The sequence below is a fragment of the Mirounga angustirostris genome, unplaced genomic scaffold (genome assembly GCF_029215605.1).
Source record: "Mirounga angustirostris isolate CCGP_5_RB_7025 unplaced genomic scaffold, mMirAng1.0.hap1 SCAF_4, whole genome shotgun sequence".
Classification (NCBI taxonomy): domain Eukaryota; kingdom Metazoa; phylum Chordata; class Mammalia; order Carnivora; family Phocidae; genus Mirounga; species Mirounga angustirostris.
In genome coordinates, this window is record NW_026991712.1 from 21,750,742 (window position 1) to 21,777,322 (window position 26,581).

Sequence of the window (26,581 nt, forward strand, 5' to 3'; positions counted from 1 at the left end):
TTTCCACATTCCCTCCAAGAGCTGAGTTTGTGGCACCTTGAATGATCTAAGGCATTGAGTGTGACAGTTAAAACAACAAAAAACCATTCGGTTAAAAAAATTTTTATGACTGCTTGGTTAGTCAATACCCAAGCACTAAATTTGCAATAGTAACCAGCAATCTACCATGCAAAGAATGTACTAGTCGTGAACATCTGTAAAAACCTTGCATGTCCAATTGGTGATAGGCTAAATATAATACCCTTAGATACTACTACAGATTTCTGAGGTAGACTGAATTATCAGTCCTAATTCTTGTCCTTGTCCTGGCTTCATATGCCTTTACCTATGCTTGGAACTGCAGTGCCTCCCAGTGTGGGCAGTTAACTCCTCATCTAACATTGGGCTTGCTCAGGACAACTGTTTTGACAAATATAAGTTAGAGGGTCTAAAGATGCCCATGTACATGGTTAGGCTTGTTTTCTTATGCTTCTGCCACTTGGTATAGGTGGGAATCTATATAACTTAAAATGAAATTTCACCTATTTTTGAATAGGTGGTATTTGCATGCTATAAATTTCAAAGGCACCAAAGGGTATACAGTGAAAAGTAAGCATCTTCTTTACCCTCATCCTCAACCACCCAGGGTCCTCTCCCCAGAGGAAGCTGGTTTCCGGTTTCTTGTGTAACCTTCCAGAGAAACCTTGTCCATATACAGGAGAAGTTGAATAGCAGTATTAATAATATTATTGAGTCAGAACCAGGCAAGATAGATAGGGGCTTCTGGATCAGTCTGAGAATCTGCATCTCTTATTTGAGGATATATTGTTTATAGTCTGAGAGACTAGCTCCTGTCTATGAAGGACTTAGTATAGACCAACTACCAGTCTACAAAAGCACTTGTCATGTAGAGCTATCTCATTTAAAACTCTTAAAAATTTACTGTTTCCAAAAGGCACTCACGATTACTTTAGGGTGTATCTGAAGAATCAGCTAGGGTGTTGCTTCTTGGGCTAAAGCAGGGAGCACAGAAGCACATAGTTGTGATTTCCATTTGTGCCAGACTCAAGTTATTTCGTTCCGTCCTGTTAGAGACAGGTCATTCTAGTTAAGACCCAACACATGAAACACATGGTAAAAGTAATTTTCATCTATTTACAGCAATATACAGGTTAACTATTTTCTCATTTTAACCTGTTTGGGACTCTACATTTTTTAAAAAATTGAGCTGAAATGGAGACTTACATGTTTAATTTTAATTAGTTTGTACCACAGATAGACTGTACTTGATATTTTCGTTTGCAAAAATGTTTAAACCCTTAACTCTCCTAAAAGGGTAATAAAATGAGCAAAACCACCATTGATCAAATTGAAAAATTTATTTACAAAACTTATTTTGCTTAAAGAATTCAATTCATGAAGATTAACCAAAACATAAGCCCTATCAAAGTTTATTACAATAATCTTCCATAGAATCAATAGCTTAAAAAAAACTGCCAATGAATACTTTAATATAAAATTGCAATGTAAAAATAGGAACTTTAATTCTAGTGAGTAGAATAAAAGCAGATAATCTTCTTCAAAGGGAAAAAACACTTGAGGGGGGGAAAATGGCATAACGTGTAAAGCAGGAAATTTAAGTATCAGTTTAGTTCCTCATTGCCAACATGGCATTTATATCCCAGATGAGATTTCGTAATTGATCCATAATTTGCTTCAGCTGTTGATTCTTCTGTTTGAGTTTCTGTAGAAACAAAAGAATTTATCAAAAATGTTTCATGAATTATAGACCATGAAGTTATTACGAAGATTAAAATGTCGTTAAGTTAGAACTCTAATGATCCAGATGGAAATTAAGCTAAGTATTTCCTCAATGTGGAAGGTCTCAATCCTTTTCTGGCCACTAACACTCCCTGAAGGCATACTGAATTCTAATTCAGCCCTCAGAGGCCTCTGGCTCCAGCCCCTGACCCTCCCTTTCTGCCTCCACTCCCACCATCAAAGAAATTAAGCTAAACATTTAATTGTTACAAAACCCAAGATACAGGTTTTCCAAGATGCAGTGTAACATAATGGTCAAGAGCATAACCTCGAGTCAGATTCTCTGTGTTTATACTCCCCTCCTTCACTAGCTAAATATGTGACGTTGGCCAAATTACCTAACCTCTCTGTGCCTCAGTTTCCACGTCAGAAAAATGGGGATAATAACTGAACCTACCTCATAAGAGTTGCTAAGAGGATTAAAAGATCTGAATGACATAACTGTGTTAAAATTGGGCATGGCATATAAGTAAGCATTCAACAAATGTTCCTTGTAGACACTAAATGTAAAAAACTGTCAATATAAGAAATGAAGTTTAATGAAAATACAATGCCTGAAGCAACTGGGCTTTCAAAAATGTGGCAGAAGTCACTGACCACAGGATGAAGTGGGATCCACTTCTGACTCTGAAAACTGCAGACCCAGTGGCACAGTCTCTGACATAATCTTGTTCATGACTGAGATCTGCTGGATGCCCTGAAGGCCCATGGCCCACAGCTCTGTGTCTCTGTATCTGGGTTTCTCTTTAAGCATCCTTCCTTCAAATCCTATGTGGCAAATGTCTGCTTAGGTAAAACAAAATAGAGAACTTCCGGTCAAAGTACTTACTAGTTATTATAATAATAATAATGTTATTCACTAACCTTTTAGAAACATTACATTAGGAAATATCTTTAATCAGATAATTTTAAAGATGCTATATTAAAATACCTCCAGATAAAGTAGTATATATGCTTATTATAAAGAGGCCTAAAAATCTTCATTTTGATTTCATTAAAGAGCCAACTAAGATTAAGTAAGTTACTCCTATTTTATCTAGAGTTAGAGAAGTAATAGGAAGTAGCTAAAAGGGAGGACCAAGAAACTTACTGGAACAGAAAAACAACTTATATAGATTTTAATGTTGAATATTAAATTTAATTCATATTTGTGAAGATAACTAATACAATACAGATAAAACAACAGGGCATATGTACAGTATACAGTATCATGAAGCTCACTTTAACACTGTTTTTGGGAGGAAGATACTGTTGGAATTTTAGTGACTCAGTCTCCATCCTCTGGGCTCTGTTGTCAGAAGTATGTGGCAGCTACTGAAGCCACTGTGTACAGAATCTAATCAAATGGACCCTCATAATGGTGAGCTGACGGATGACCAGATGGCCAGTACCAAGCCCATGAAGTCCTCTGCATCCTAGAGAGCAAGAAATGGACACCTCTGCCAGCAGGCTAGGGTGGCAGCACACAGATGGCTAGAAGGGTAAAGGTGCTCTGCCGTATCCTGGGAGGCTGGGAACCTCAGTCCCAGTGCTAACTCTGCCTCTGACTTGCTCTTTCATCTTAGATGAGTTCCTCCTCAGTGTTCTCATCAGATGGCATCATATAACTTACGAGGCCCTGCCAGTTCTACTCCCTGTACACCTAGACCCAAGAGGACAGTCAGTTACGCGAACACATGTGCTGAAAACCAGTTACGTTTAGTTGAATGAACTAATGACTGGCTTCAGCACGGTTCAGAGTCAGCTGCCCGTCACACTGAGCCATCACTTGCCCCCTAGCTGTGAGGGACTGCAGCTCCTGCGACCTCCCCTCTCAAATCTAACTTTTCAGGGAGAATGGGAAAGAGCTACTGACGAAGAATAAAAGGAAGATTAAAATGTGAGATTAAAAAAAAAAGAAAGTCTTATTTGAATTAGTACCTTCTGACATACTTTGAGTATGCTTATTTTAAGTTTCACAACTTTTCTTTGGAATGGGATTCAGAGCCTGTAACACTTTCTGTTCTACATTTACTGAGGGTATATTATGTACCAGGCTCTGGGTTAGGCATTGTGAGGGGAGATGAGGAACAGTCCCTGCCTTGAAGAGATTCTGCATCAAGGAGGAGGAAGATAATGCCCACATGACTAGACTGTATAACCTGGTAAGGCAGATGCTGTGTCACCCAAAAAGATAGAGACACTGCCTCTTACTGGTCAGCAAACACAGGGCCTAGAGAAACTGGTGGTCAGCCATAGTGGAAGGGGATAAACTTGAGCTTGGTAGTGGGCAACAGGGATCCATTAAAATTCTTGAAGAAAAAATATGATTTAAACTTGAATGAAAAAGGTTAACTGGACAAATGTGTGGGGTGGAGTCTCCTGAATCATTTCGGTGGTGAAAACTCTGTCCATAGAAAAGAAGGAGGAGGAATAATTTAATAAGTTTTAAAAACTGAAAACCACTCAAAGGCCAAGTCCAGTGAAATGAGCTCACTGGTCAAATTTTCAGTATAAATTATTAGAAGCAATAAAATTATATTCTTGGTCAGTTAAAAATACAGTTTAAAATCAGTATCAAAACAGGTCTGATGGCTTCCATAACGGATGCATCACTGGCATAAATGTGCAATTTAGCCAATAGGACTACTTTTAAAGAATAGTCATTTGGAAATACAAATTCTAATATACTTGTTTAAAAAAAAAAAGTAGTCTCATTCTTAAGAAATTAAGAGAACTATGGGGCGCCTGGGTGGCTCAGTTGGTTAAGCGTCTGCCTTCGGCTCAGGTCATGATCCCGGGGTCCTGGGATCGAGCCCCGTGCATCAGGCTCCCTGCTCAGCGGCGAGCCTGCTTCTCCCTCTCCCTCTGCCTGCCTGTCTGCCTACTTGTGATCTCTCACTCTCTGTCAAATAAATAAATAAAATCTTTAAAAAAAAAAGTTAAGAAAACTAAAAAATGTAGGGTATTTTCAAGGTAATGTTCAACTCTAGGTAATAGTAATTAAAAAAATATGTATTTTAAAGCACTTGGGAAGTTTTTCTCAAAGATGCCACAAAGTTTTAAATTAAAAATTAGCATACAAGAAAGATACCCAGAGCCAAAACACATCAACAGCAAGCTGACAGTTATGCTTATTAGTGGTTAAATTGTAAATAAATTTTCATGACATGATACAGGATTTAATATATACAGTCTTGCCCCTGATTGATTTTAACAGAGGTTGACAGCTGCTATTATCAAAATCCATCAGCTGTGCCTAATTTGTTACATCAACAGGTGAATGTGTTAAGTAGAGCAGACACTTAAAAAATATGTTTATGTTAAGTCATGCCATGTAATATTCCTATAAAGGCTGTGACCACTGGTCAAAAATGCTTTAATTGCTAAGTGCATGGACTCAATTACACATCAAACCTGTAAAAAATACCCATGTACCTCTTTCGTTTTCCCATCAACAAAAGAGTTTAAGCAAAATCGAACTCATTCTGATGTCCTTCATACATATAGTCTCAAACAAGTGTTTTTGTCTTTACGTGAGTATCAGGGCTTATAGATTCCAGAATGTATGAAGAGAAAATGAAAAGTATTTAAATAAGCCGAAAATCTGACTACTGAACTAGGCCACCCTATCAACTCATGATTTACATCAAATACGGATTACAAAATTTTGTGCCCCCAAATTTCATGGCCTATGGTAGGTATTGGTGGTATATTCGTCGTTAGAAATCAGACTGTAGGGGCGCCTGGGTGGCTCAGTTGTTAAGCGTCTGCCTTCAGCTCAGGTCATGGTCCCAGGGTGCTGGGATCAAGCCCCGCATCGGGCTCCCTGCTCTGCGGGGAGCCTGCTTCTCCCTCTCCCACTCCCCCTGCTTGTGTTCCCTATCTCACTGTGTCTCTCTCTGTCAAATAAATAAATAAAATCTTAAAAAAAAAAAAGAAATCAGACTGTATATTAAGTAGTAAACACACCAACATGTTGTTCTGTACAATTTTAAATACACAAAGATATAATGATATTTTGAAAATGAAAGTTAAATGAGGGGTACATAAAGCTACTTATTTTATGTAGCTTATTTAGAATAAAAATAAAATATACATTGTAATAAGTTTTTGAATATTTTTAATTGAATGCCAAGAATATAATTTTATTCCTGTTATATAGGTCCATAAAGCAACTTAATCATTTAAAATAAGCAAATGTCAATGTATTAAAAATATGGTCTGATTTTTTTTTTAAAGATTTTATTTATTTGAGAGAGGGAATGAGAGAGAGAGCATGGGGGGGAGGGTTAGGGGGAGAAGCAGACTCCCCACTGAGCAGGGAGCCTGATGCAGGACTCCATCCTGGGACTCCAGGATCATGACCTGAGCCGAAGGCAGTTGCTTAACCAACTGAGCCACCCAGGCGCCCTGGTCTGATTTTTTAAAAAGTCTTTATTTAAATTCCAGGTTTTTTTGTAAATATCACAACAAATGGGTACATGGAAGGATGCTGCTTTGTTTCCATTAGAGTCTTCTGTCCTCAGAGAAGACACTTACCCATTTGTGTGAAATGTGTGTGCACAGTGGTAGACAACACATCTGACCTATTCATCGCAGCAACTCCCACACTTAGAATGATAATTGGCACAGAGCAGGTACCCAAATATATGAATATTTTAATATTCAGTAAAAAAACCAAAAAGCCAAATCAAAAGCTTTCCAAATCCTAGAAGAGAAAAAACAAACAAGGAAAAAAATTCCCTAGCAATCATTTTTAAGCTTGTTCTTTGTTTTCCAGTTAAATATGGCCTGTTGGTATTAAAAAAAATATATGGCTGCCGTTAAAAATTATTCATTTTAATATTCTCTATCATCAAATTACTTTGATGTTTGTTACTAGCTCAGATTGCTGTGAACCTTAAAGCTCTCCTATCACCACCTAATAACTTAAAAAAATGTGTGTAACAGGTAAGAGAATTGATAAGAATAGACAAAAGGAATATAAAAATTTAAGTTTATGAATACAGATATTTATTAGTTGAAAATTAAAGAATTTAAACTTTTTTAGTAGTATCTGTGTGATTAAATAATTAGATTAGGGCAACATTTTACCATCTGCAGGTAGCTATTAAGAAAACATTCTTCACAGAAACATTCAGGTGTGTGAGCCATCAAGGGAGAAAAACATATCCCTTGGTCATGACCTTACTCAGTACTATAAAAATTTCCAGTTATCTTCTATTCTAGAAGGGAAGTACAAAGTTGGATGAAGTTGGAAAAAAAGAATAAATAATGTTAGTAGCACTAATTAATACATAACTTTATTAAGAGTCAAAATATGTGTTACATTCAATTCACAGACATCTTTAGGTTAAAAAAAATCCACTCTGCTTGGTTTTTAGCTATTTAATCTCTCCTGTCTTCTTTATTTTTTGGATTTTAGTTTGAGTTAACCATATCTTAGTCCTCCCTCCTCCCTTTTTTTTTTTTAAACCTCCTGTTTACTACCTAATGTTCTAGTCCTGTTTCAAAATATAGTAACAGTTCCTAGGAAGGGAGAGAGCTGTGAGGCCATCAAATGAGGACTTCCCCTGCCACTCAAGATACTTTCCCCCTAAATTCTCTTTAAAAAAAGAATTCCTGGGGCGCCTGGGTGGCTCAGTTGGTTAAGCGACTGCCTTCGGCTCAGGTCATGATCCTGGAGTCCCGGGATCGAGTCCCGCATCGGGCTCCCTGCTCGGCGGGGAGTCTGCTTCTCCCTCTGATCCTCTCTCTCTCTGTCTCATTCTCTCTCTCAAATAAATAAATAATAAAATCTTTAAAAAAAAAAAAAAAGAATTCCTATAGATATACAGGGCTAAGCTTTAAATCTGTTCAATTAAAACATCTAAATAGATTCTTTTTTCTTTGTAATAACCTTCAATTCAGTATGTTAACTAAAACAAGTTTTATCCCAAAGTTAGAAGCACCTATAACAGCAAAATCAGCAGATTCAAATGATTTAATCAAAGAGTTCTTAAATGCCTGAAGTATAAATGGGAACACAAAATTTGAATATGGGCTTTTATTCCATAAGTAGACAAATCTTCAGAAATACTGTATATCTGTTCTGTGTATTGAAATCAATTTGTTGCAGGTAAATACTGTGGACTAAATACGTGTGTTTATCTCTCTTCTTTTTCTCAAAACCCTAATAAGACGGCAGGAGAGGAATGGAAAAACCTATAATCCTATGTGGAGAAAAATGATCAGAAAGGAGACGGTAGCAGATGCGCAGTGGTAGTTTGAGAGGAAAAGTAGAAGGGGAGTGGTAAATGACTTGGGAGGAAACTACAGCCCAGGTGGACTCAGGGACAGCACCACTGAGAACAGGGCTGCCCCTCCATGGAGATGAGGCGGTGCCATGGCAACAGCACCAGGTGAGGCCTGGGGATAAGAACTGGAGGAACAGCTGAAAGAGCTCCAGGGACTAGCAAGAGTGCCAGGTGCTCACTCCCACGCCTCATGAGTAGGTGACTGACTGAGTACTCTCTCCCTGTGCCCCACCCCACCTCTAAGGATTAGGAGGTTTGTTTCCCATGAAACTGAACTACAACGGCTGTGGATTCAGTGTCACCAGCACAGCAGAAGGCAAGAAGACAAGAGCACATCTCTCTGTGTAGGGCACTGGAAGATTCTTTTCTGAAGAAACTAAACAGCCTTAAAGAAAAAAAAAAACAAACCCTCAGAAAATGATAGTTGGGGGTCTCCCCCCACAAAAAGCCAACTTGCTTCTCAAACTCAACATGATTAAGTCTACTCACAAAGCCTAGTATTAGCTTTCTAGTGTCTCATTCTTAAATATAAATGCCTCATGATTAAGCATCAGAGTTCACCAGATCTTTCAGAGCCTCCATTTGGAAAGACAACAAAATGAAATAGATAGGGGTTGCAATCTATGGCACATGACCTGTTTTTGTAAGGCCTGTGAGCTAAGGATGGTTTTTACATTACAGCAAAGATCATATATGTCCCATGAAGTCTAAAATATTTATTATCTGGTCCTTTAAAGTTTGCCAAACCTATTTGAGAAGATTATGGAAGAATACCTTCAAATTTCTGACGGAAATCAATTTACAACATAGAATTTTATAGCCAGCCAAACTATCAAGTGGACAGCTATGGGAGGACTAAAACTTAAGTCCCTACATTCCTTCTGAAGAAGCCACTGATGTATGTACCTTACCAACAAGGCAGTAAACCAAGAAAGAGGAAGATATGAGGCTGAGGAAACAGTGAAGCCAACGGAAGAGGTGAAGGAAGCCCCAGGACAGTGCTGAACAGCAGGCCTAGAGAGCATTTAATCCAGACCCATAGAGAAAATGGAAGACTCTAGGGAGAAAAAAAGAACCATTAAATTGCCTGGTAATTTTGACTCTGTGGAAAAGTTAGAAAACAGTGCTGAGATGCTGCCCCAGATACATAAAGAATGAAAAATTTTAAAAAATTACAGAATTATTAACTCCAGGAGGACAAAAAATTGTTCAAGGAAATGTGACCCTAGTTTACTATGTGGCTAAGCAATAAACAATATTTATGTGCCTTAATAATAAAAACACAGAATATTTATTGAACCCCAATTATGATATAACTGCATTGAAAAGACTGGGGGAAGGAAAGTATGTAGGTGGGTCCAGGAGAGAGAGACTGGATAAAAGCTAAATTCTCAAGGGGGGAAAGAAATTTTTTTATACATCTTATCCTTTGTATCAATTATACCCTTCCCTTATACCCAATTATATCCTTCACAAAATTCTAAATCAATAGCTAATAGGATTTTTTTGATTATACACTGTCAAAGTATTATTGTATTCTGATTATATGAAAGGTCTTTTAAAGAAAATCAAGAGTGAGTTATTTCTAAGCCATCAAATTGGAAAAAAAAGGAAGAACAACCCAGAGAAATAAAAGGTGAAATGAAACATATATTTAGAAAAATTATATCTTTCTTAATTTACACAGACTTTTTTTTTTTTCTAAAATACCATAAAATCTTCTATGGTAGAGAACAAACTCGATGTCACATGCTCTTAAATCAAAGTTACCATTATAACACTGTTTTATTTATATACATATTTCACTATCTTATAAAAAACACCCTTATTACAGAGAAAAGTAACAGAGCACATCTACTGTGAATTAATCTATAATCTATTCATTAATTTATTATTTGATAATTATGATAAAATTTGAAATAATCAACAGAAACCTGTAACACTTCTTAAAAATGAATGCCTCGTATCTCCAGACTACCAAATGCCATTTATTCTTCAAGATATATAAATTAGAAGTTCCCCAATCCTCTCCTCACTCCCTACAAATTTCTTACTCTAAGTTCTTTATGCTCATTCATTACTGTCAAATTTGCTGGAAATATTCTTAATTCGTATCTCTCCTTTTAATGAAAAAAATGAAAATTTTATAAAATCCAGCTTTTTCCTTTCTCCTGTGTTTTGATATACATTTTTCTCTTAATTTTCCAATATTTTGCTTTTCAGGTCTCTGAAATTAATTTTGACATAGGGCATAAGGTAAAAGCTAGATAATCTCCCCCCAAAGTTTCTATTTTTAAAGACAAATTTCCCACACAATCCCTCTTCTGACATAATAAATTTTCATATACAATAGGAAGAATATTTTTCTGGCTATTATTTTACTAATCTCTCTGTTCTTGTACCATTATTACACAGTTACTGTTTTTTATAATATTGTCCATATCATGTTTTAATTTTTGAAGCAAAGAGTTGTTTTATTACTCTTACGAGAATTTTCTTTGATGTTTTAGTATGTTCACACACACAAATTCCAATTTGGACTTGTTTTTTCATTGGTATTGCACTAAAATCTTATTTTGTGTACTTTCAAGAGAATTCATACTCAAGACTGGCATTTTTAGAATATTTATTGCCCACACAAGAACTTCATGTGTTCTTTTAATTATTCAAAACTTCTTTTATGTGTAAGTTTAGTCACATATATCATTGATAATTCCTAACTACTTAATACCTGTTGCAATTGTGAATAGGATCTTATAATCTAGTTGGTTTATAGCATTATAAGAAAACGGTATCATTCATATTAAGCCCTTTTATCAAACTCTAAATGACTCTAGTTGTTAGTCAACTTTCTTTGAGCTTAACAAGCTTGAGTTATAATATTATGTTAAGCTTAACAAGCTTGTGTATAATATTATAACCCCTGTTTCCCAAAGTTTGTTTGTTTCCTTTCTTTCTGTTCTGACTGTAACTTCTAAGATAATAATAAACACAGTGGTGTAAGGCATCTTATTTTAGGCCTGTTTTTAACAGAACTAGTTCTATATTTCACCTGTATAAAAATGCTGGCTATTTATCTGAAATAAGTTTTTTTTTTTTTTTTTTTAGATTTTATTTTTATTTATTTGAGAGAGAGAGAATGAGAGACAGAGAGCATGAGAGGGAGGAGGGTCAGAGGGAGAAGCAGACTCCCTGCCGAGCAGGGAGCCCGATGTGGGACTCGATCCTGGGACTCCAGGATCATGACCTGAGCCGAAGGCAGTCGCTTAACCAACTGAGCCACCCAGGCGCCCCTGAAATAAGTTTTTTTTTTTTTTTTTTTTAAAAGACTAATAGTTTTAAGTGTTCTTTGAATTAGTAACATTTGAATTCTATCAAATGTCTTTTAGATCTGAGAAAAAAATTTTTTTTTCCAATTTAATCTACTGATGTTACGTATTATACATGTAAACTAAATTATCCTCATCTACCTTCAGAACCCCTTTTCAGCTGTGATGGATTAATTGTTAATACCCCTGATGCATTCTATTAACTAGAATTAAGAATTTCAGGATCAGAACAGGTGGTGGAGGGGTGTGTATTTGTAAGTGAATTAGTGAGATTGGTAGTTTTATTTATTGTGCTATTTGTTACGTTTTGGTAAGTGTGGGCCATATTTCCACCACAGAATGAACTGACAACTTTCCCTGTATCTTTTTGTTTCACAAGAACTATCTGAACATTATCTTCTAAACTTCTAAAAGTATTCAGTAATAAATACATTCAAGTTAGGAATTTTTGCAAGATGGAGGGTGGTGTTATCTAATGCTTTGATAACTCTTAATTTCTTTTTTTTTTAAAGATTTTATTTATTTATTCATAAGAGACAGAGAGAGAGAGAGGCAGAGGGAGAAGCAGGCTCTCCACTGAGCAGGGAGCCCGATGCGGAACTCGATCCCAGGACCCTGGGATCATGACCTGAGCCGAAGGCAGATGCTTAACTATCTGAGCCATCCAGGCACCTTTTTTTGTTTTTTAAAGGATAACTCTTAATTTCTTATTCAGGTGTTGAGATATTCACATTTTCTATTTGTAAATTTTTATCATTTACTCCTCCAAATATGCTATAAGCTCAAAAACCAGAATTTTGCCTAGAAAATAAAAAAGTAAATGAGTTGTGACTGAGTGCCTATGAAGCTTTTCTAAGAGTTTTATGGCATGAATTCTGCGATCTCTCTTTTGACTATTCAAGTGACATTTCTACTTACCTTTTTAGTGTTTGGTTATACTCTAACTAGGTTAAATTTGCCACAGAAACAACTTTGTGTAATTCTATAATTTAAACTATGTCTTTGAGTTACATAGACTCCCTTGTAATTTTTATCCATAATTCTGAAATATAAAATACACAGGCTAATAACTCACTTTATTTACTTCAGCAATTTCTCGCCTCTCTTCACTAGCAAAACGAGGTGGGCCAGCCCGATCGTCATTCTTTGAGCCATCTTCTTCCACATATGGAATTAGTTGCTGGGAGTGACAGAGTTCAAAGTCAAAAACATGATGCAAAGTTTCCGATTACACTGGTATAGAAAGTCTCTCTGATTAAGGTTAATTTTTATGCTTTTCTTTTAGTATTATACAAATAAATTTTAATTCAGGTGATGGCCTAAAATAACAGCATTAGAAGTTTATCATTTCAGTGCCTCCTATACATTATTTTCAGGTTTCTTTTGCAAAATAGGCCTTATAACATTAGTCATTACATGCAGTTAAATAATAGCCTATCCATTTAGTCAGCAAATATTTAACTTTCAGACACTGGGTGAGATACTGCAAAAATGACAAGATGTGATACTTGCCCCTAAAAAATTTATAGTCCATTGAGATAGAATAGGCTTTCTTTCATCTATACTAGAAAGAAAAGAACTTCACAGATGTGCATTATATAAATGTCATTCATTTACGTTGCTATCTAGAACCTCAGTGTTTATGCAAATTTCTAGAGGTTTTAACTTGTTTAGTTGGGAGAAAGTTTTTGTAGGAGAAAAAAAATTATATAGCAATGAAACATCTAGCAGAATTATAATGAAATACGTATGGTTTGTGATAAGGTTTATTCGAGGCCCCTCATAAATGTGACAGATTTTAGGAATCATTTGGTCTCTACCATCTTATATCAACAATGCAGGAACAGGCCAGAGGTAAACAAATGGTACAACCAGGAGTCATCTGGCCAAACTTCTTCAAATTCCTGGGACAAATAAAAACTCATCCACATAACAACCACCCTTTCTTCCTTTCCTCTCTCCTAATGCAGAGCTGTCCTCCCTCCTGAAGATGATTAATTTCTATTCCTGTTCTCTGATTTATCCTCGTCTTCCATTATTTATCTCCCTGCTCCCAAGCTGTCCCTACTGTTTTCTTCCTTTACAATCTAAACATGTCTACTCTCTCATTTAAAGGTTTTCCCCCCCTTTTTTTCCTTTCCTTTCCCCAAAACCCTTGACACCAACCCTCCTTCTATCTACTGTTTTCCTCTTTTTATCTAAGCTTTTTGAAAGATAGATATCCACTTGTTAGCTCCAGTTCCTTATTTCCTGTTTAATCTTCAACCCACTGCAATCTGACTTCTTGTTGCTAACAAACTTTTCAACAAAGTTCTCCTTACATATACCAACAATTTTCCTCTAGCAAAATCTACTGGACAATTTTCATTCCTTATTTCCTTTGAATTCTCTCCAGCATCTGACAATGTCGCCCACATTTTTGATCTTTCTCCTGTATCTCTGACCACTTCTTTTCAGGCCATTTTGCAGTTTACTCTTTTCTCTGTTCATCCCTTACATGCTGATCACTCAGAAAGGAGGCACCTGTCACATGAAATTGTTCTCCATATGTAGTGAGAGAACATCCAAACCTTCCCAGCTACTTTTGTTGGCAGAGATAGAACTTGTCAACAGGAAAGGGCCACCTATAAAAATATCATATACCTAGTGAACTAAAATATATCTGTGACCCAAGATTAAGTTTAAGAAATATATTTTCAAAAAGAAGTGATTCCACTAAGCTAATTTAAATTAATAATGATGAAAACATAATATTTCATCTATAGAGAACTGCCCTGAAGACCACTGTAAGAGTATTTGACAATACTATTAAAACTCCTATTTAAAAAAATCATGCACTGATTTAATTAAATAGACCCTGGCAGCAAGAATAAAAATTGCCACAGACCACTCTTTCCTCCCAACAACAAAAATTCACTACAGGCTTGGATGTTCAAATCTACAAATTATTAACATGAAAAGATAGTACTAATTCTATGCATATATATCAGTTTCACCTTCTCTAGTCAAAAGTAAAACCAGTACAGTTTGAAATCTGAAAAGGAAAGGAGAAAAAGGAAAAGATTACAAATGTCTGGCATCTTACATTCATCCTCCCTCTACCACTACAACTTGCCTCCACTGGAATGGGATCCATCCCTCCACAGTTTTCGTTGCATTTGTCATAGACCAATCTCAGCTTCCTGAAGAGAATAGAAAGTTGGCGAAGATGGTCTTGTAGCTTTGCTAGTCGGTCTTGATACGTTCCAGTATGGTAAGTGACACCATTTGGCAGCTTATCAGGCAAAACAAAAACAAGAAAAATATGAAGTAATGACAATCAAGATTTTCTAAAAGTAAAGCTAGCAAAACAGAAACACTTTTTAAGCACTGCATAAAAGCAAACTGTTCTTCACACTTAATCAAGGGTAATTTTAAGAATTTAAGAGTTATACTCGCTCATTTGTTAGCTCCTTGGTGTACTTGTTTCAGTGCTGTAAGACAGCCCCGGAAAAAACTTCATGATAGGCCTCTCTGACCAGTTGAAAGACGTTTCCCTCTAATTTTTGAAGTAGATTATAACTTTAAAAATAATGCCACGATTTTAATATTACTATTACATAAAGACAGCAAGCTGCTGAACTCAACTGGGAAATCAAAAACAAAATAAATTTAAAGAAAAAGCAGCAGCACAAGAAAAGTAAAAAGTGAAGATCAGGACTTTTCAGCAGAAGAAAGGAACAGTATACTGCTGTAAAAAAAAAAAAACCTCAAAATACCTTAACTATAAGGTAATTACGAAGCTCAAGGCATGCAATGAAACACAAAGCTGTCACCAAAAGTTTTACTATAAAAAGAAATCAACAGGGGCGCCTGGGTGGCTCAGTCGTTAAGCATCTGCCTTCGGGCTCAGGTCATGATCCCAGGATCCTGGGATCGAGCCCCGCATCAGGCTCCCTGTTAGGCAGGAAGCCTGCTTCTCCCTCTCCCACTCCCCCTGCTTGTGTTCCCTCTCTCGCTGTGTCTCTCTCTGTCAAATAAATAAATAAAATCTTTAAAAAAAAAAAAAATCAACAGCAGGAGAGAGAGGTGCAAATCAATCTGCACTTGAGCACCATTAATAAATTATTATAAGTAACTGCTTATGATCACAGTTCTGTCTTGGATGCTTATATATTTTTAATTCGGGAGTTTTATTAAAAAAAAAAAGCCAAAAGTATGTACTGAAATGGTAAAATCACAGACACGTGGAAATTGACTATTATTTAGAACTTAATATACCTTTTGTGCACTGCTGAACCTCATGAACAAAATATTCCTTTCTCTGTACATCTCTGTACATCAAAATATTCTGTGCAATATTTTATTCCCACAATTTGATCTGTGAAATCATCCTACCGTTAGAATTAATAATATTTAGACCATGTTTTCTAGTACATGAGATGCTTTGATTATAAGTGTATACTCATACACTTATCTTGGGGATTAAAGTGCCTTAAAAACCAAGACACAACTATCCAATAGCTAGAAGATCAGCCTGTTTTTCTAAACCTCAGTTTACTCTTAACAGATGGGGTAGGAATGCAAAAAAGGGTGCATGGTACAGTATTTGGAAAAAAAAGAAAACAGGAAACACTATCATTACAAGTAGATAAAACAGTAAACATGAAAAAAAGACTGGAAAGGCCTAAACATAGTTGATAGAAGATGTAACAGGGAGATCTACTTGAATAATTATTTTCTTCTTTTCTATCATTTCCAAATTCCCTGCAGTGTTATGGTTTACAAGTTAAAGATAAATGAGTATTTATTAGGATTTTCAGAAATTCTCAAGCATTAAAACACTCTGAGGACAATAACTCCAAGAAACGTGATAAAACATCAAAGGCTGAATCAGTCAAAACTTTTTTTTTTTTTTTAAAGATTTTATTTATTTATTTGAGACAGAGAGAATGAGAGAGAGAGAGCACATGAGAGGGGGGAGGGTCAGAGGGAGAAGCAGGCTCCCCGCTGAGCAGGGAGCCCGATGCGGGACTCGATCCCGGGACTCCAGGATCATGACCTGAGCCGAAGGCAGTCGCCCAACCAACTGAGCCACCCAGGCGCCCTCAGTCAAAACTTTTAAAGGGAAAAGGCATTGAAAGTTCATCCCCCCAAAGGTGAAGAACTAAATACAATGTAGTATTTCTCATGAACCTTCAATTTATGAACTTTCACCCATCAGAGAAAAGTTTTAAAGGATCCTGCTTTCCTGTTTGGGTGACAATAAGCAGTATAATGATTACATCTTGCGTACAGAAGCATTGTACCTTTATTTACTAGGTTTAATACTTGGCCTATATTTCCTACTTTGTGAAGACTGTAAGTTATTCACATTTATAATCCCTGTATTTAGTATAGTGAACACTCATGGAAGGTTTTAAAGTACAGTCTGAATTATTTTACTTCAGTGAATTATTTTATCCATAAATCTGTACTTAAAACTAAGAAGTGTGTTATGTAAAAGAAGTAAATCCTTGCATAAAGAAAAACAAAATCCTTTTGAAATGCAAAGAATCACCCTCCTCAAGTTCACCCTTTCATAGATAGCATCAGATTTTCTTTTTTTTTTTTAAGATTTTACTTATTTATTTGACAGAGAGAGACACAGTGAGAGAGGAAACACAAGCAGGGGGAGTGGGAGAGGGAGAAGCAGGCTTCCCGCCAAGCAGGGAGCCCAATGTGGGGCTTGATGTGGGGCTCAATCCCAGGACCCTGGGATCATGACCTGAGCCAAAGGCAGACGCTTAACGACTGAGCCACCCAGGCACCTCAACATCAGATTTTCAAAGAAGGGAAGATTTAATTACTTAGAAAAATTCTTGCACACTTTTCATGTGTGAGGCACTGATCGAGAAGCTACAGCACAGTAGTTAACAGGAGGGAGACAAGGTCCCTCTACCACAGAATATAAGTTGTAATAGTGCTTAAGATCTCCTGATATCAACCAGTAGTATACATGTTTAGCTGAAAAGCTCATCAATAACCATCTCACTCTTGAATACTAATAAATATCTGTAAATATATGATCACACCCCTTGACACCAAAAGGCTAAATTCAATATCCAGTCTTAAAACAAATATAAAACACTGAGTAAAAATTCCCCAGCACTATAAAATACATTTATCTCAGTTAAAAAGTCGGCACCATGATTAATGTGCAAACATTAAAAGCATCCTCACTGAAGTCAGGAACAGAACAAGAAGTCTACTAAGATCACTAATACTACTAGTGAACACTGTTCTGGAGGCACTGGCCAAGGCAATTGGAAAAAAAAAAGAAAAAGCTGAAACATTAAAAAGGAAGTAGTATAATCATCACTATTGATATGATATAAAATGATATGATAGAGTGCTATTATCAACAAAGGTAGTCAAGAAAGAGTGGGTACAAAATTAATATAGAGAAAATAGCTTTGCTTTCATATACGGAAACAAACGAAAATGAGAAAGGAAAGAGACACCATTTACAATAGCAGCAGTAAAGATAAAATATCCAGTAGACTTCAAAAATTTCAAGATATAGATGAAAACTTAAAATACTTCACAGGGACACAAAAAAAGATACTTGTATTCTTGGTTGGTAAGACTCAACATCACACTGATGTAAAATCTCTCCAGGTTAAATCAACCTAATAAAACCTTAACAGGTTTTTCTCAGAACTAATCAAGCTGATGCTAAAGTACAGGTGGAAAATAAATAAGGACATCCAGGGCAATTTTGGAAATAAGTGTGAACACATTATAGAGTCACAATAAATATAAGAATGTTTGGGATTACTACATAAAAGACAGGCAGCCAAATGGAATAGAGCATCCAGAAATAGATTCGTTTGTATAAAGTAGCATCTGAAATCAATGGAGGAAAGAAAACAAATTATTCACCCTTTTAGAAAAAGTAGGGCTGGGGCCATACCTCACACTTTATAGAAGGATAAATTCCATATGGGTCAAAGTTTTAGATGTAAAAATTGAAACAAAACCCAGAAATCTTCCTGATTTGGGGATGGGAAAAGTCCTTCCTTACTAAACAGAGAACCTGAAAGTCCTAAGAGACTGATAAATTCAGCTGCCTTAAAAAGTACATATGTATGGCAGAACTTCCATAAGCAGGGCAAACAACAGACCAGGGAAAAGAAATATTTGCAAGTTCTATCACATAGACCAAGTTTTTCCAATATGGAAATAGCCAAATCTTATAAATTGAGGGAGAGGGTTATAACAAGCAGCTAGCAGAAAGGGAAATAGAAATGATTCATAAATATATGAAGAGATGCTCAAACTCATTCAAACTAGAAGAATGTAAAGTAGATTTTCATCTATCACATGATCCAAGGTCCCAAAATATAACTTGCTATTAGTCAGAGCCTGGTTGTTGGTCTTGGTTAGGACATGGTAGCAGAAGGTGGTACAACACCCATGGAGGGCAATTCATCAGAATTTATCTAATTACAGAAGCACAAAGCCGTTTCTAAGAATTTATCCTATAGGTATAGTTGCACATTTATGTAGGAGGTTATTCACTGCAGCATAATAGTGAGAGATTAAAATCAACCCAAATGCCTAGAGAACTGGTTGAATAAATTACAGTATTTCCATGCAGTGTATTACTGTATATACACCTTAAAAGGAAAAGGAAATATATTCTGGACAGATATGAATAATCCAAAATATACCAAATAAAAAAGAAGGTGCAAAGTGTTGTGTATGATATATATTATTTGTGCAAAGAGGGGAAAAATGAAAGAACAAACGTACATTTGCTTAAATATGCATAGAATATCTGGAGGGATACACAAGAATAGTAATAAGCATTAACATTCATTGCCTGTGGAAAGAGGTTAGACAGCCAGCAGACAGGGATGGGAGGGATACTGTTCACTTTAATGTCCTCTTTTAATTTCTGAAATCTGATTTTATATTAATTTTTTTTTTTAAGATTTAAAGGATAACAAAACCAAAGCAGTATTTTCTTATTCAGGGAACCTTAACCTGGGACCTAGCAATCCTTGAATAAAATTACCCCTCAAATTTTACTCAGGATATTCACATGTGCCTTCTTCTCAGAAGAGAATCTGTTGGGGGGATGGGTTAGCCTGGTGATGGGTATTAAAGAGGGCACGTTCTGCATGGAGCACTGGGTGTTATATGCAAACAATGAATCATGGAACACTTCATTAAAAACTAATGATGTAATGTATGGTGATTAACATAACATAAAAAAAAGAGAATCTGTACTTTTCATCAAATTCTCAAGAGGCTAATGGAGAACTAACAAATAAAGAACCATTTCTCTAAAACAAATACTTAGAAATAATCTCAGTGGTTTGTATTTATGGCACTTCATCCTTCTGGATTAATAATATAGAAGATAATTAAATTTTTTTTAATACCTTAAAAATGTATTAAGAAATAACAAGGTTACATGTAGTCTGTTTTGTGCCACTTCTTCCAGTGGATCACATTGTTGTTCTTTTTCAGCCAATTATGACACACGTCAAAGGGTCTTACATTAGTTAAACCACAGAATTCACAACGTAAGAGGCCCAAAGAAATAACTATCATAGTCCCTTACAAATTGGTTTTGAATATATGACCACATGTAATCTAGTTATTGATAATACTTTTTGGAAAGAGTTTGGTTCTCTTAGTGTAGGTCACGGGTGTGTATTATATCTCTCTTAATCATACAAAGTGTTGGACAGCAAGTTAGCATTATAGATTAGTAGGAAGTACTACTAGTTAGGTGTGTTGGTAAATTCTCTTTTTTATTTAAATTCAGTTAGCCAACGTATAGTACCATCATTAGTTTTTGATATAATGTTCAATGGTTCATTAGTTGCATATAACACCCAGTGCTCATCACATCACATGGCTTCCTTAATGGCCATCAACTGAGTTACCCCATCCCTCCTTTCAGCAACCCTCAGTTTGTTTCCCGGAGTCAAGAGTCTCATATGGTTTGTGTCCCTCTCTTATTTGTTCCTCTTCAGTTCTCTCTTTAAGCCTGTTTCCTTAACTGTAAAATAAGGGTAAAAAGACTTCTTAGAAACGTTCGTAAAACAGTGTGCCTGACCAAGGAAAGTACTTGATAAATGATAGCTGTAAGATCTAGTCCTAATTCAGTACTTTGCATATAGCAGGGTAAAAATAAATATTTACCAAATTCTGAAAAACAATTTAATCCTACTTCAGTCATTTTTAGATATTAATCTATTAATTTTTAAAAATGATTGCTAAAGATTTCATATCTTCTTTTGGATTCCTTTTGTGTATTGTGTTTCACACTGGCGTATTGACACGGTTAAGATTTCTATGCACTCAAATTACTTTTACAGCGCACCCACTGAAATCAGAGTTGTAAGAGTCTGAAGACCTGGTTTCAAATTTACCGTCACCAACTAGCTTTGGACAAGTCACTTCACCTCTCTGGCAGAACCCTCATAAAACAAGAATGATATCCACATGACACAGTAGTAAGATAAGCAAAATGGTGCTGGAATAATTGGATATCCAAATGCAAAAAAATGCACTTGAATCCGTATTTATCATTATATATAAGAAAACAAAGTCAGTGTGCATCATAGACCTAACACTATAAAACTTCCAAAAGAAAACAAATAGGAGAAAATGTTTGTCACTTTGGGTGAGGCAAAGATTTTTTTAGGTATGACGCCAAAAGCAAAATCTGTAAAAGAACAAATTGATAAGTTCGATTCCATCAAAATTTAAAATGTCTGTTCTTCAAAAGGCCATGTGAAGAGAATGAAAAGCCACAGACTGGGAGAGTGAATCTGTAAAGCAAAAAGACATACACTAACAAGTGCTGTCAAGATGAGGAGTAACTGGAACCCTCAAACCCTGCTGGTGGGAATGCAGAATGATGTGGCCACTTTGGAAAAGTTTCTCAAAACATTAGAGTTATTTGCCATATGACCCAGCAGTTGCAGTTCCACTCCTACCCATCTATCCGTTCTAGAGAAATGAAACGTGTTCACACAAACATTTGTTAGGTAAACATTCATAGCATTATTTATAATGGCTCCAAAGTGGAAACAGCCCAAATGCCCATCAACAGATGAACAGTTACACAAATTGTGATACAGTCACACAATGGAACACTATTAAGCAATCAAAAGGAATGAACTATTGATACATCCTGAGTCAAAGGAGCCAGACCCAAAAAACAAAACAAAAAACTACATAGTGTATAACTTTATTTATATGAAACTCTAGAAAATACAAACGAATTTATGGTGCCAGAAAGCAAATCAGAAGTTGTCTGCGGACGGAAGCGCCAGAAGTAAAGAGTTCAAAGGGGCATTGAGGAAACTTCCTAGGGTGGTGGTGGCTGGTGGTTTCCTAAGTATATACATATGTCAAAACTTTATATAAATGTATTTAATTGTATGTCAATTATGCCAAAAATGTTTAACAAAACTGGCTGGCAGAATCTGAATTCTTCAGCTCCTCAGACCCTCAGAAAGTATTTTACTTGAAAAGGAGATGAAAGCTAAGACAGTCTAATGAGGTTAAATAGTGAGAGATCCACGTTTACCCTGAAAGGTACACAAGAGTTTGCCTAGGAATTAAGAGAATCCGGGCGAATGCAGAAAATGAGCCTTCAGTCTTTCAGAATTCCTCTCTGGAAGACATCACCTTTACATCACAGACTCTTGGGGACAGGCGCATCACTGGGGAATACTTATGAATGCAAATGGAGCGATGCTATAATTCAGGTTTGCCCAGGACAGCCCCGCTGACGCCCAGGGGCCCCACGTAACGACTAAGCCAGCGCCCGTTTCTTCCAAGAAGCATCCCGCTCTCTCCACGCACAGCCAGGCGCGCGCGCGCCTTCCTTCCCACCTGCATGTTCCTTAGGAGCTGGAAGATCTCCATGGTGCGGTACACGATGTCCTGCACCGTCTCCTGCCCGATTCGGCAGAGCGATGCCGTGTTGACCTCCCGGGCGGCCTGCTGAGCCTGGGGCCCGCCGAAGGGCCCCGCCGCCATCCCCGACGCCGCCAACGGAGGGGTGGACATGGCGAGGCTGCGGCCTCAGGCCCGCGGGGCTTGGGAGGAAGCGTCAGGGGGTCTACCCGGCGCTGGGCTACTGCCCGCCTCCGCGGTGGAAGGAGCTTCGAGGGCTCCGGCGGCCTGATTTCAAAACAGCGGCCGGGACTTCCGCCCGCCGTGACGTAACGCGTCATCTTAACGTCACGGGGACCGTCCGCCCACTTGGTGGCCCCTGGGAACTTACGCCGGCACAAAGTCGGCCACGACTGGACCGGACGCCCGGGTGGGGCGGGGCGGAGGAGTTGAGTAGCCAATCACCGCCTGCACTTCAGCCAGTGGGCTGTGCTCGTGCTGTGAGGCGGTTGGGCTTTCCCGGAGTTCTTGCCTAGAGTCTCAGCCTGTCCTCAGAGTTCCTGAGAAGAGCTCTTACTTTGTGTTGGTTTGCTGAACATGACCTCGTCACAAGCCTGTGAGGTTTGCGGTATTATTTTCCTTTAACAGCCAGGAAGCAGACTCGGGCTAGTTTGATTTGTTTAGTCGCATACAGCTTGCAGTTGGTAAAGCTGCGATTTGAATTTAGAAAACGAAATTCCTGATCTTGCCTGCTTCACTGTGACCGGATCCGGACTCCTCATTTGCTCTTGGTCCCGGCTTAAATGCCGGTTTATTCGAATAGCTTTCCCGATTACCCTAAGGGTAGAATTAACGTAACGCACACACCCCCACACACCACCTACCTTTCTGACTTTGACTTATTACTGTCCATGTTCTATGTAATTTTCGGTTTGTTTACTTTCTGATTTCCCCTCACCTTACACACATACTAGAATGCAAACTCCGTAAAAACAGAGACTATGCGTATTGTATTCCCTTCTTGTGTTCTCAGCGCTTAGTGATTGGCATATTTAGGTGCTCAATAGCTACATGTTGAGTGACATAAATGTAAGAAAAATAAAGCCATTCTCCCACCTATCTTTTACTGCCCATTTCTAAAGTGGGGGTGGGGGCGAGTCAAGAATGTGAAAATGGCGACAGGCACAAAAGTATTGCATTTAAAAAAGTATCTGAACACTCTATTAGTAAGGACTTTATAAAGAAAGTGGTTACTAAAAATTACGCAGGAACCATTGTCGAGATTTTAAAGATAGTGATTTACAGCTCCTTAGTGAGCAATTATTATCTGACAAATATTATTTGACAAATATCCTATATGCTGGGTGCTAAGAATGGAGATAGCAGTAGTGGACAGGTAGGGCAAAGCCCTGTTCTCCTGAGACAGAACACTGATTATTGTGATGAGTAGTTTGAAGCAAATGTTCAAGGTCCTCATACCAAGGTGGCTACAATTTAGGAGATCAGGAACAATCTGAAGGGATTAAGTTGAGCCCTGATGGTGAATGGAGGAGGATGTTGAACATTAGAGCCTTTTCTATGAGGCGGTCATGGGACAAGGAAGGCCAGTGGCAAGTGAGGAGGCCTCCAAATGCTTTCTAGGGTCTGAAGTTTAGTGTGAAGATGAGCGTCAAGAAGTAAGGCTGAGGACCAAGGCAAACCCTGGAGGACCTTCCAAGACATGTCAAACAGTCTGGACTATATTCTGAATGAAACAGCAAGCCAGGGTGCCTGAGTGGCTCAGTTGGTTAAGCGACTGCCTTTGGCTCAGGTCATGATCCTGGAGTCCCAGGATGGAGTCCTGCAACGGGCTCCCTGCTCGGCGGGGAGTCTGCTTCTATCCTCTGACCCTCCTCCCTTTCATGCTCTCAAATAAATAAATAAAATAAAATAAAGAAAAGAAAAGAAAAAAACAGCAAGCCATCAAAGAGTTTCAGGAGAGAGGAATAATTACCAGAAATACTCAGTTTGGAAGGCTTATTCTGGCTTGCTAAATGGAGAATGGTGGGTATGTACTGTCTCCTTCTTCCTTCCCGAAGAAAGATGATGATGATGATCTGTATTAGAGAAATAGTACAGTGGATAACTTTGAATAAATATTTATAAGTTCAATCTAGAGAACTTGCTGTTGACTGGATTGGAGCATGAAGGAGAGGAAAGAATTAAATATGATACATATTTCTGCCTTGAACAGATGGGTGATGTTTATGCCACTTACCAACAGGGTACACTGAAGAAAAAAACATGTTTCTGTGAAATTATGACTTGTATTAGTTTCCTATTGCTGCTCTAACAAATTACCTACTGTGAACTTAGTGTCTTAAAAACATCAAAGTCTGGGGGGCCTGGGTGGCTCAGTTGGTTAAGCGTCTGCCTTTGGCTCAGGTCATAATCCCGGGGTCCTGGGATTGAGTCCCACATCTGGCTCCCTGCTCTGCCGCTTCCCCTGCTTGTGCACGCATGCTCTCTCTCTCTCTGTGTCAAATAAAATAAATAAAATCTTAAAAACAAAATCAAACATCAAAGGTTATTATTTTACAGTTCTGTAAGATCAGAAGTCAGAAATGAGTCTCACTGGGCTAAAATCAAGGTGTTATCAGTGCTGTGTTCCTTTCTGGAGGCTATCAGGAGGAATCTGTTTCCTTGTGTTTTCCAGCTTCTGGAGACTGCCAGCATTCCTTGTGTTGTGGTCCCTCCACCTTCTTCAGAGCCAATAATGGTCAGTCAAATCTATTTCATGATGCTTTCTCTCTGGTTCTAAGTCCTCTGTCTTTCTCATCCTATTTAAGAATGCTTTAAAAAAAATATTTTATTTATTTATTTGAGAGAGCAAGAGAGCACATGGGGTGGGGGGGGGGGGCGCGTGCAGAGGGAGAGGGAGAAGCAGGCTCCTCTCTGAGCAGGGAGCCTGATGTGGGGCTTGATCCCAGGACCTCGAGATCATTACCTGAGCTGAAGGCAGATGCTTAACTGACTGAGCCACCCAGGCGTCTCTTAAGAACCCTTTTGACTACACTGGACCAATCCAGATGATCTAGGATTTTGTTTTGTTTTGTTTTAAAATAAGCTGGTTTGCTACTTTAATCTCCCCTTGGCATGTTAGATAACGTAATCACAGGTTCTGGGGATCAGGACACCAACATCTTCAGGGTGGAGGGCATTATTCTATACACCACATGCCTCTAGCCCAAATTGCCCCTGAACTTCATTTTTTTTTTTATTATTTGAATTCAATTAGCCAACATATAGTACATCATTAGTTTCAGATGTAGTGTTCAATTATTTATCAGTTGTGTATAACAACCAGTGCTCATCACATTATGTGCCCTCTTTGATGCCCATCACCCAGTTACTCCATCCCCCACCCCCTTCCCCTCCAGCCACCCTCAGTTTGTTTCCTATAGTTGAGTTTCTCATGATTTTTCTCCTTCTCTGATGACTTCCCATTCAGTTTTCCTCCCTTCCCCTGTGGTCCTCTGTGCTGTGCCCCTGAACTTCAGACTCAAGTACCTAACAGTTATCTGACATCTTGACTTGAACAGCTAATTAGCTTCTAAAACTCAACATGTCCAAAAGCAAACCCATGATCCCCCCAACTTTCTTCTGTGATTATTCCCAGTTCAATAATTGGCACCACCATGTGCTCAGTTGCTCATCTGACTTCTCTTTCCCACCCTACTTCCTAGCCATCAGAAAATACAGTGGACTCTAACCTTCAGATGTATCCTCTATGTGATCACTTCTCATGACTTTGCCTCTTCCACCCAAGTCTAAGTGTCTTCTTCTCTTATTTAGATCATTGAATAACAGTAAAAAATGCTCCCTAAGAGAACTTCCTTGCTTCTCCTCTTGCTCTATTCAGTCCACTCTCATTACAACACCCGCAGGGAGCCTTTTAAGAGTGTAAGTCAGCTTGTGTCCCTACTCTGCCAAAGTGCCTTCCCATCATGCTTAGAATATAATCCAAAGTTCTGTGACCCACAGAGCTTCACATGTGCTGGCTCCTGGCCTCTCCTGCCATCTCAGCTCCTACTGCTCTCCCTTCATTCCAGACACATCGGACTCTTTGCTGTTCCTCAGATATTCCAAGCTCCTCTGGCTTCAGGGTCATTCATTTTGGCCCAGTAAGCTCTTCCCCCAGGTATTTCTGCAGGACTCTGCTTAGAGTGGTTTTCCCTGACCACTCTACTTAAAATAGCCTGCATTAGTTTTCTACTGCTGCCAAAACAAATCACCAGAATTTAGTGC

At 37.9% G+C, this 26,581-nt stretch overlaps 1 protein-coding gene across 1 annotated transcript; it reads right to left on the minus strand.

The window, feature by feature from the left end:
- Nucleotides 1–1,343: 1,343 nt before the first annotated feature.
- MED30 (mediator complex subunit 30) lies at nt 1,344–22,625 on the minus strand. The gene is made up of 4 exons (XM_045896007.2): nt 22,292–22,625; nt 14,523–14,681; nt 12,483–12,587; nt 1,344–1,723 (listed from the first exon to the last, which is right to left on the minus strand). The coding sequence occupies exons 1-4, from the start codon at nt 22,466–22,468 to the stop codon at nt 1,628–1,630; spliced, it is 537 nt and encodes a 178-aa protein (XP_045751963.1). The 5' UTR covers nt 22,469–22,625; the 3' UTR covers nt 1,344–1,627.
- Between the last annotated feature and the right edge of the window lie 3,956 nt (nt 22,626–26,581).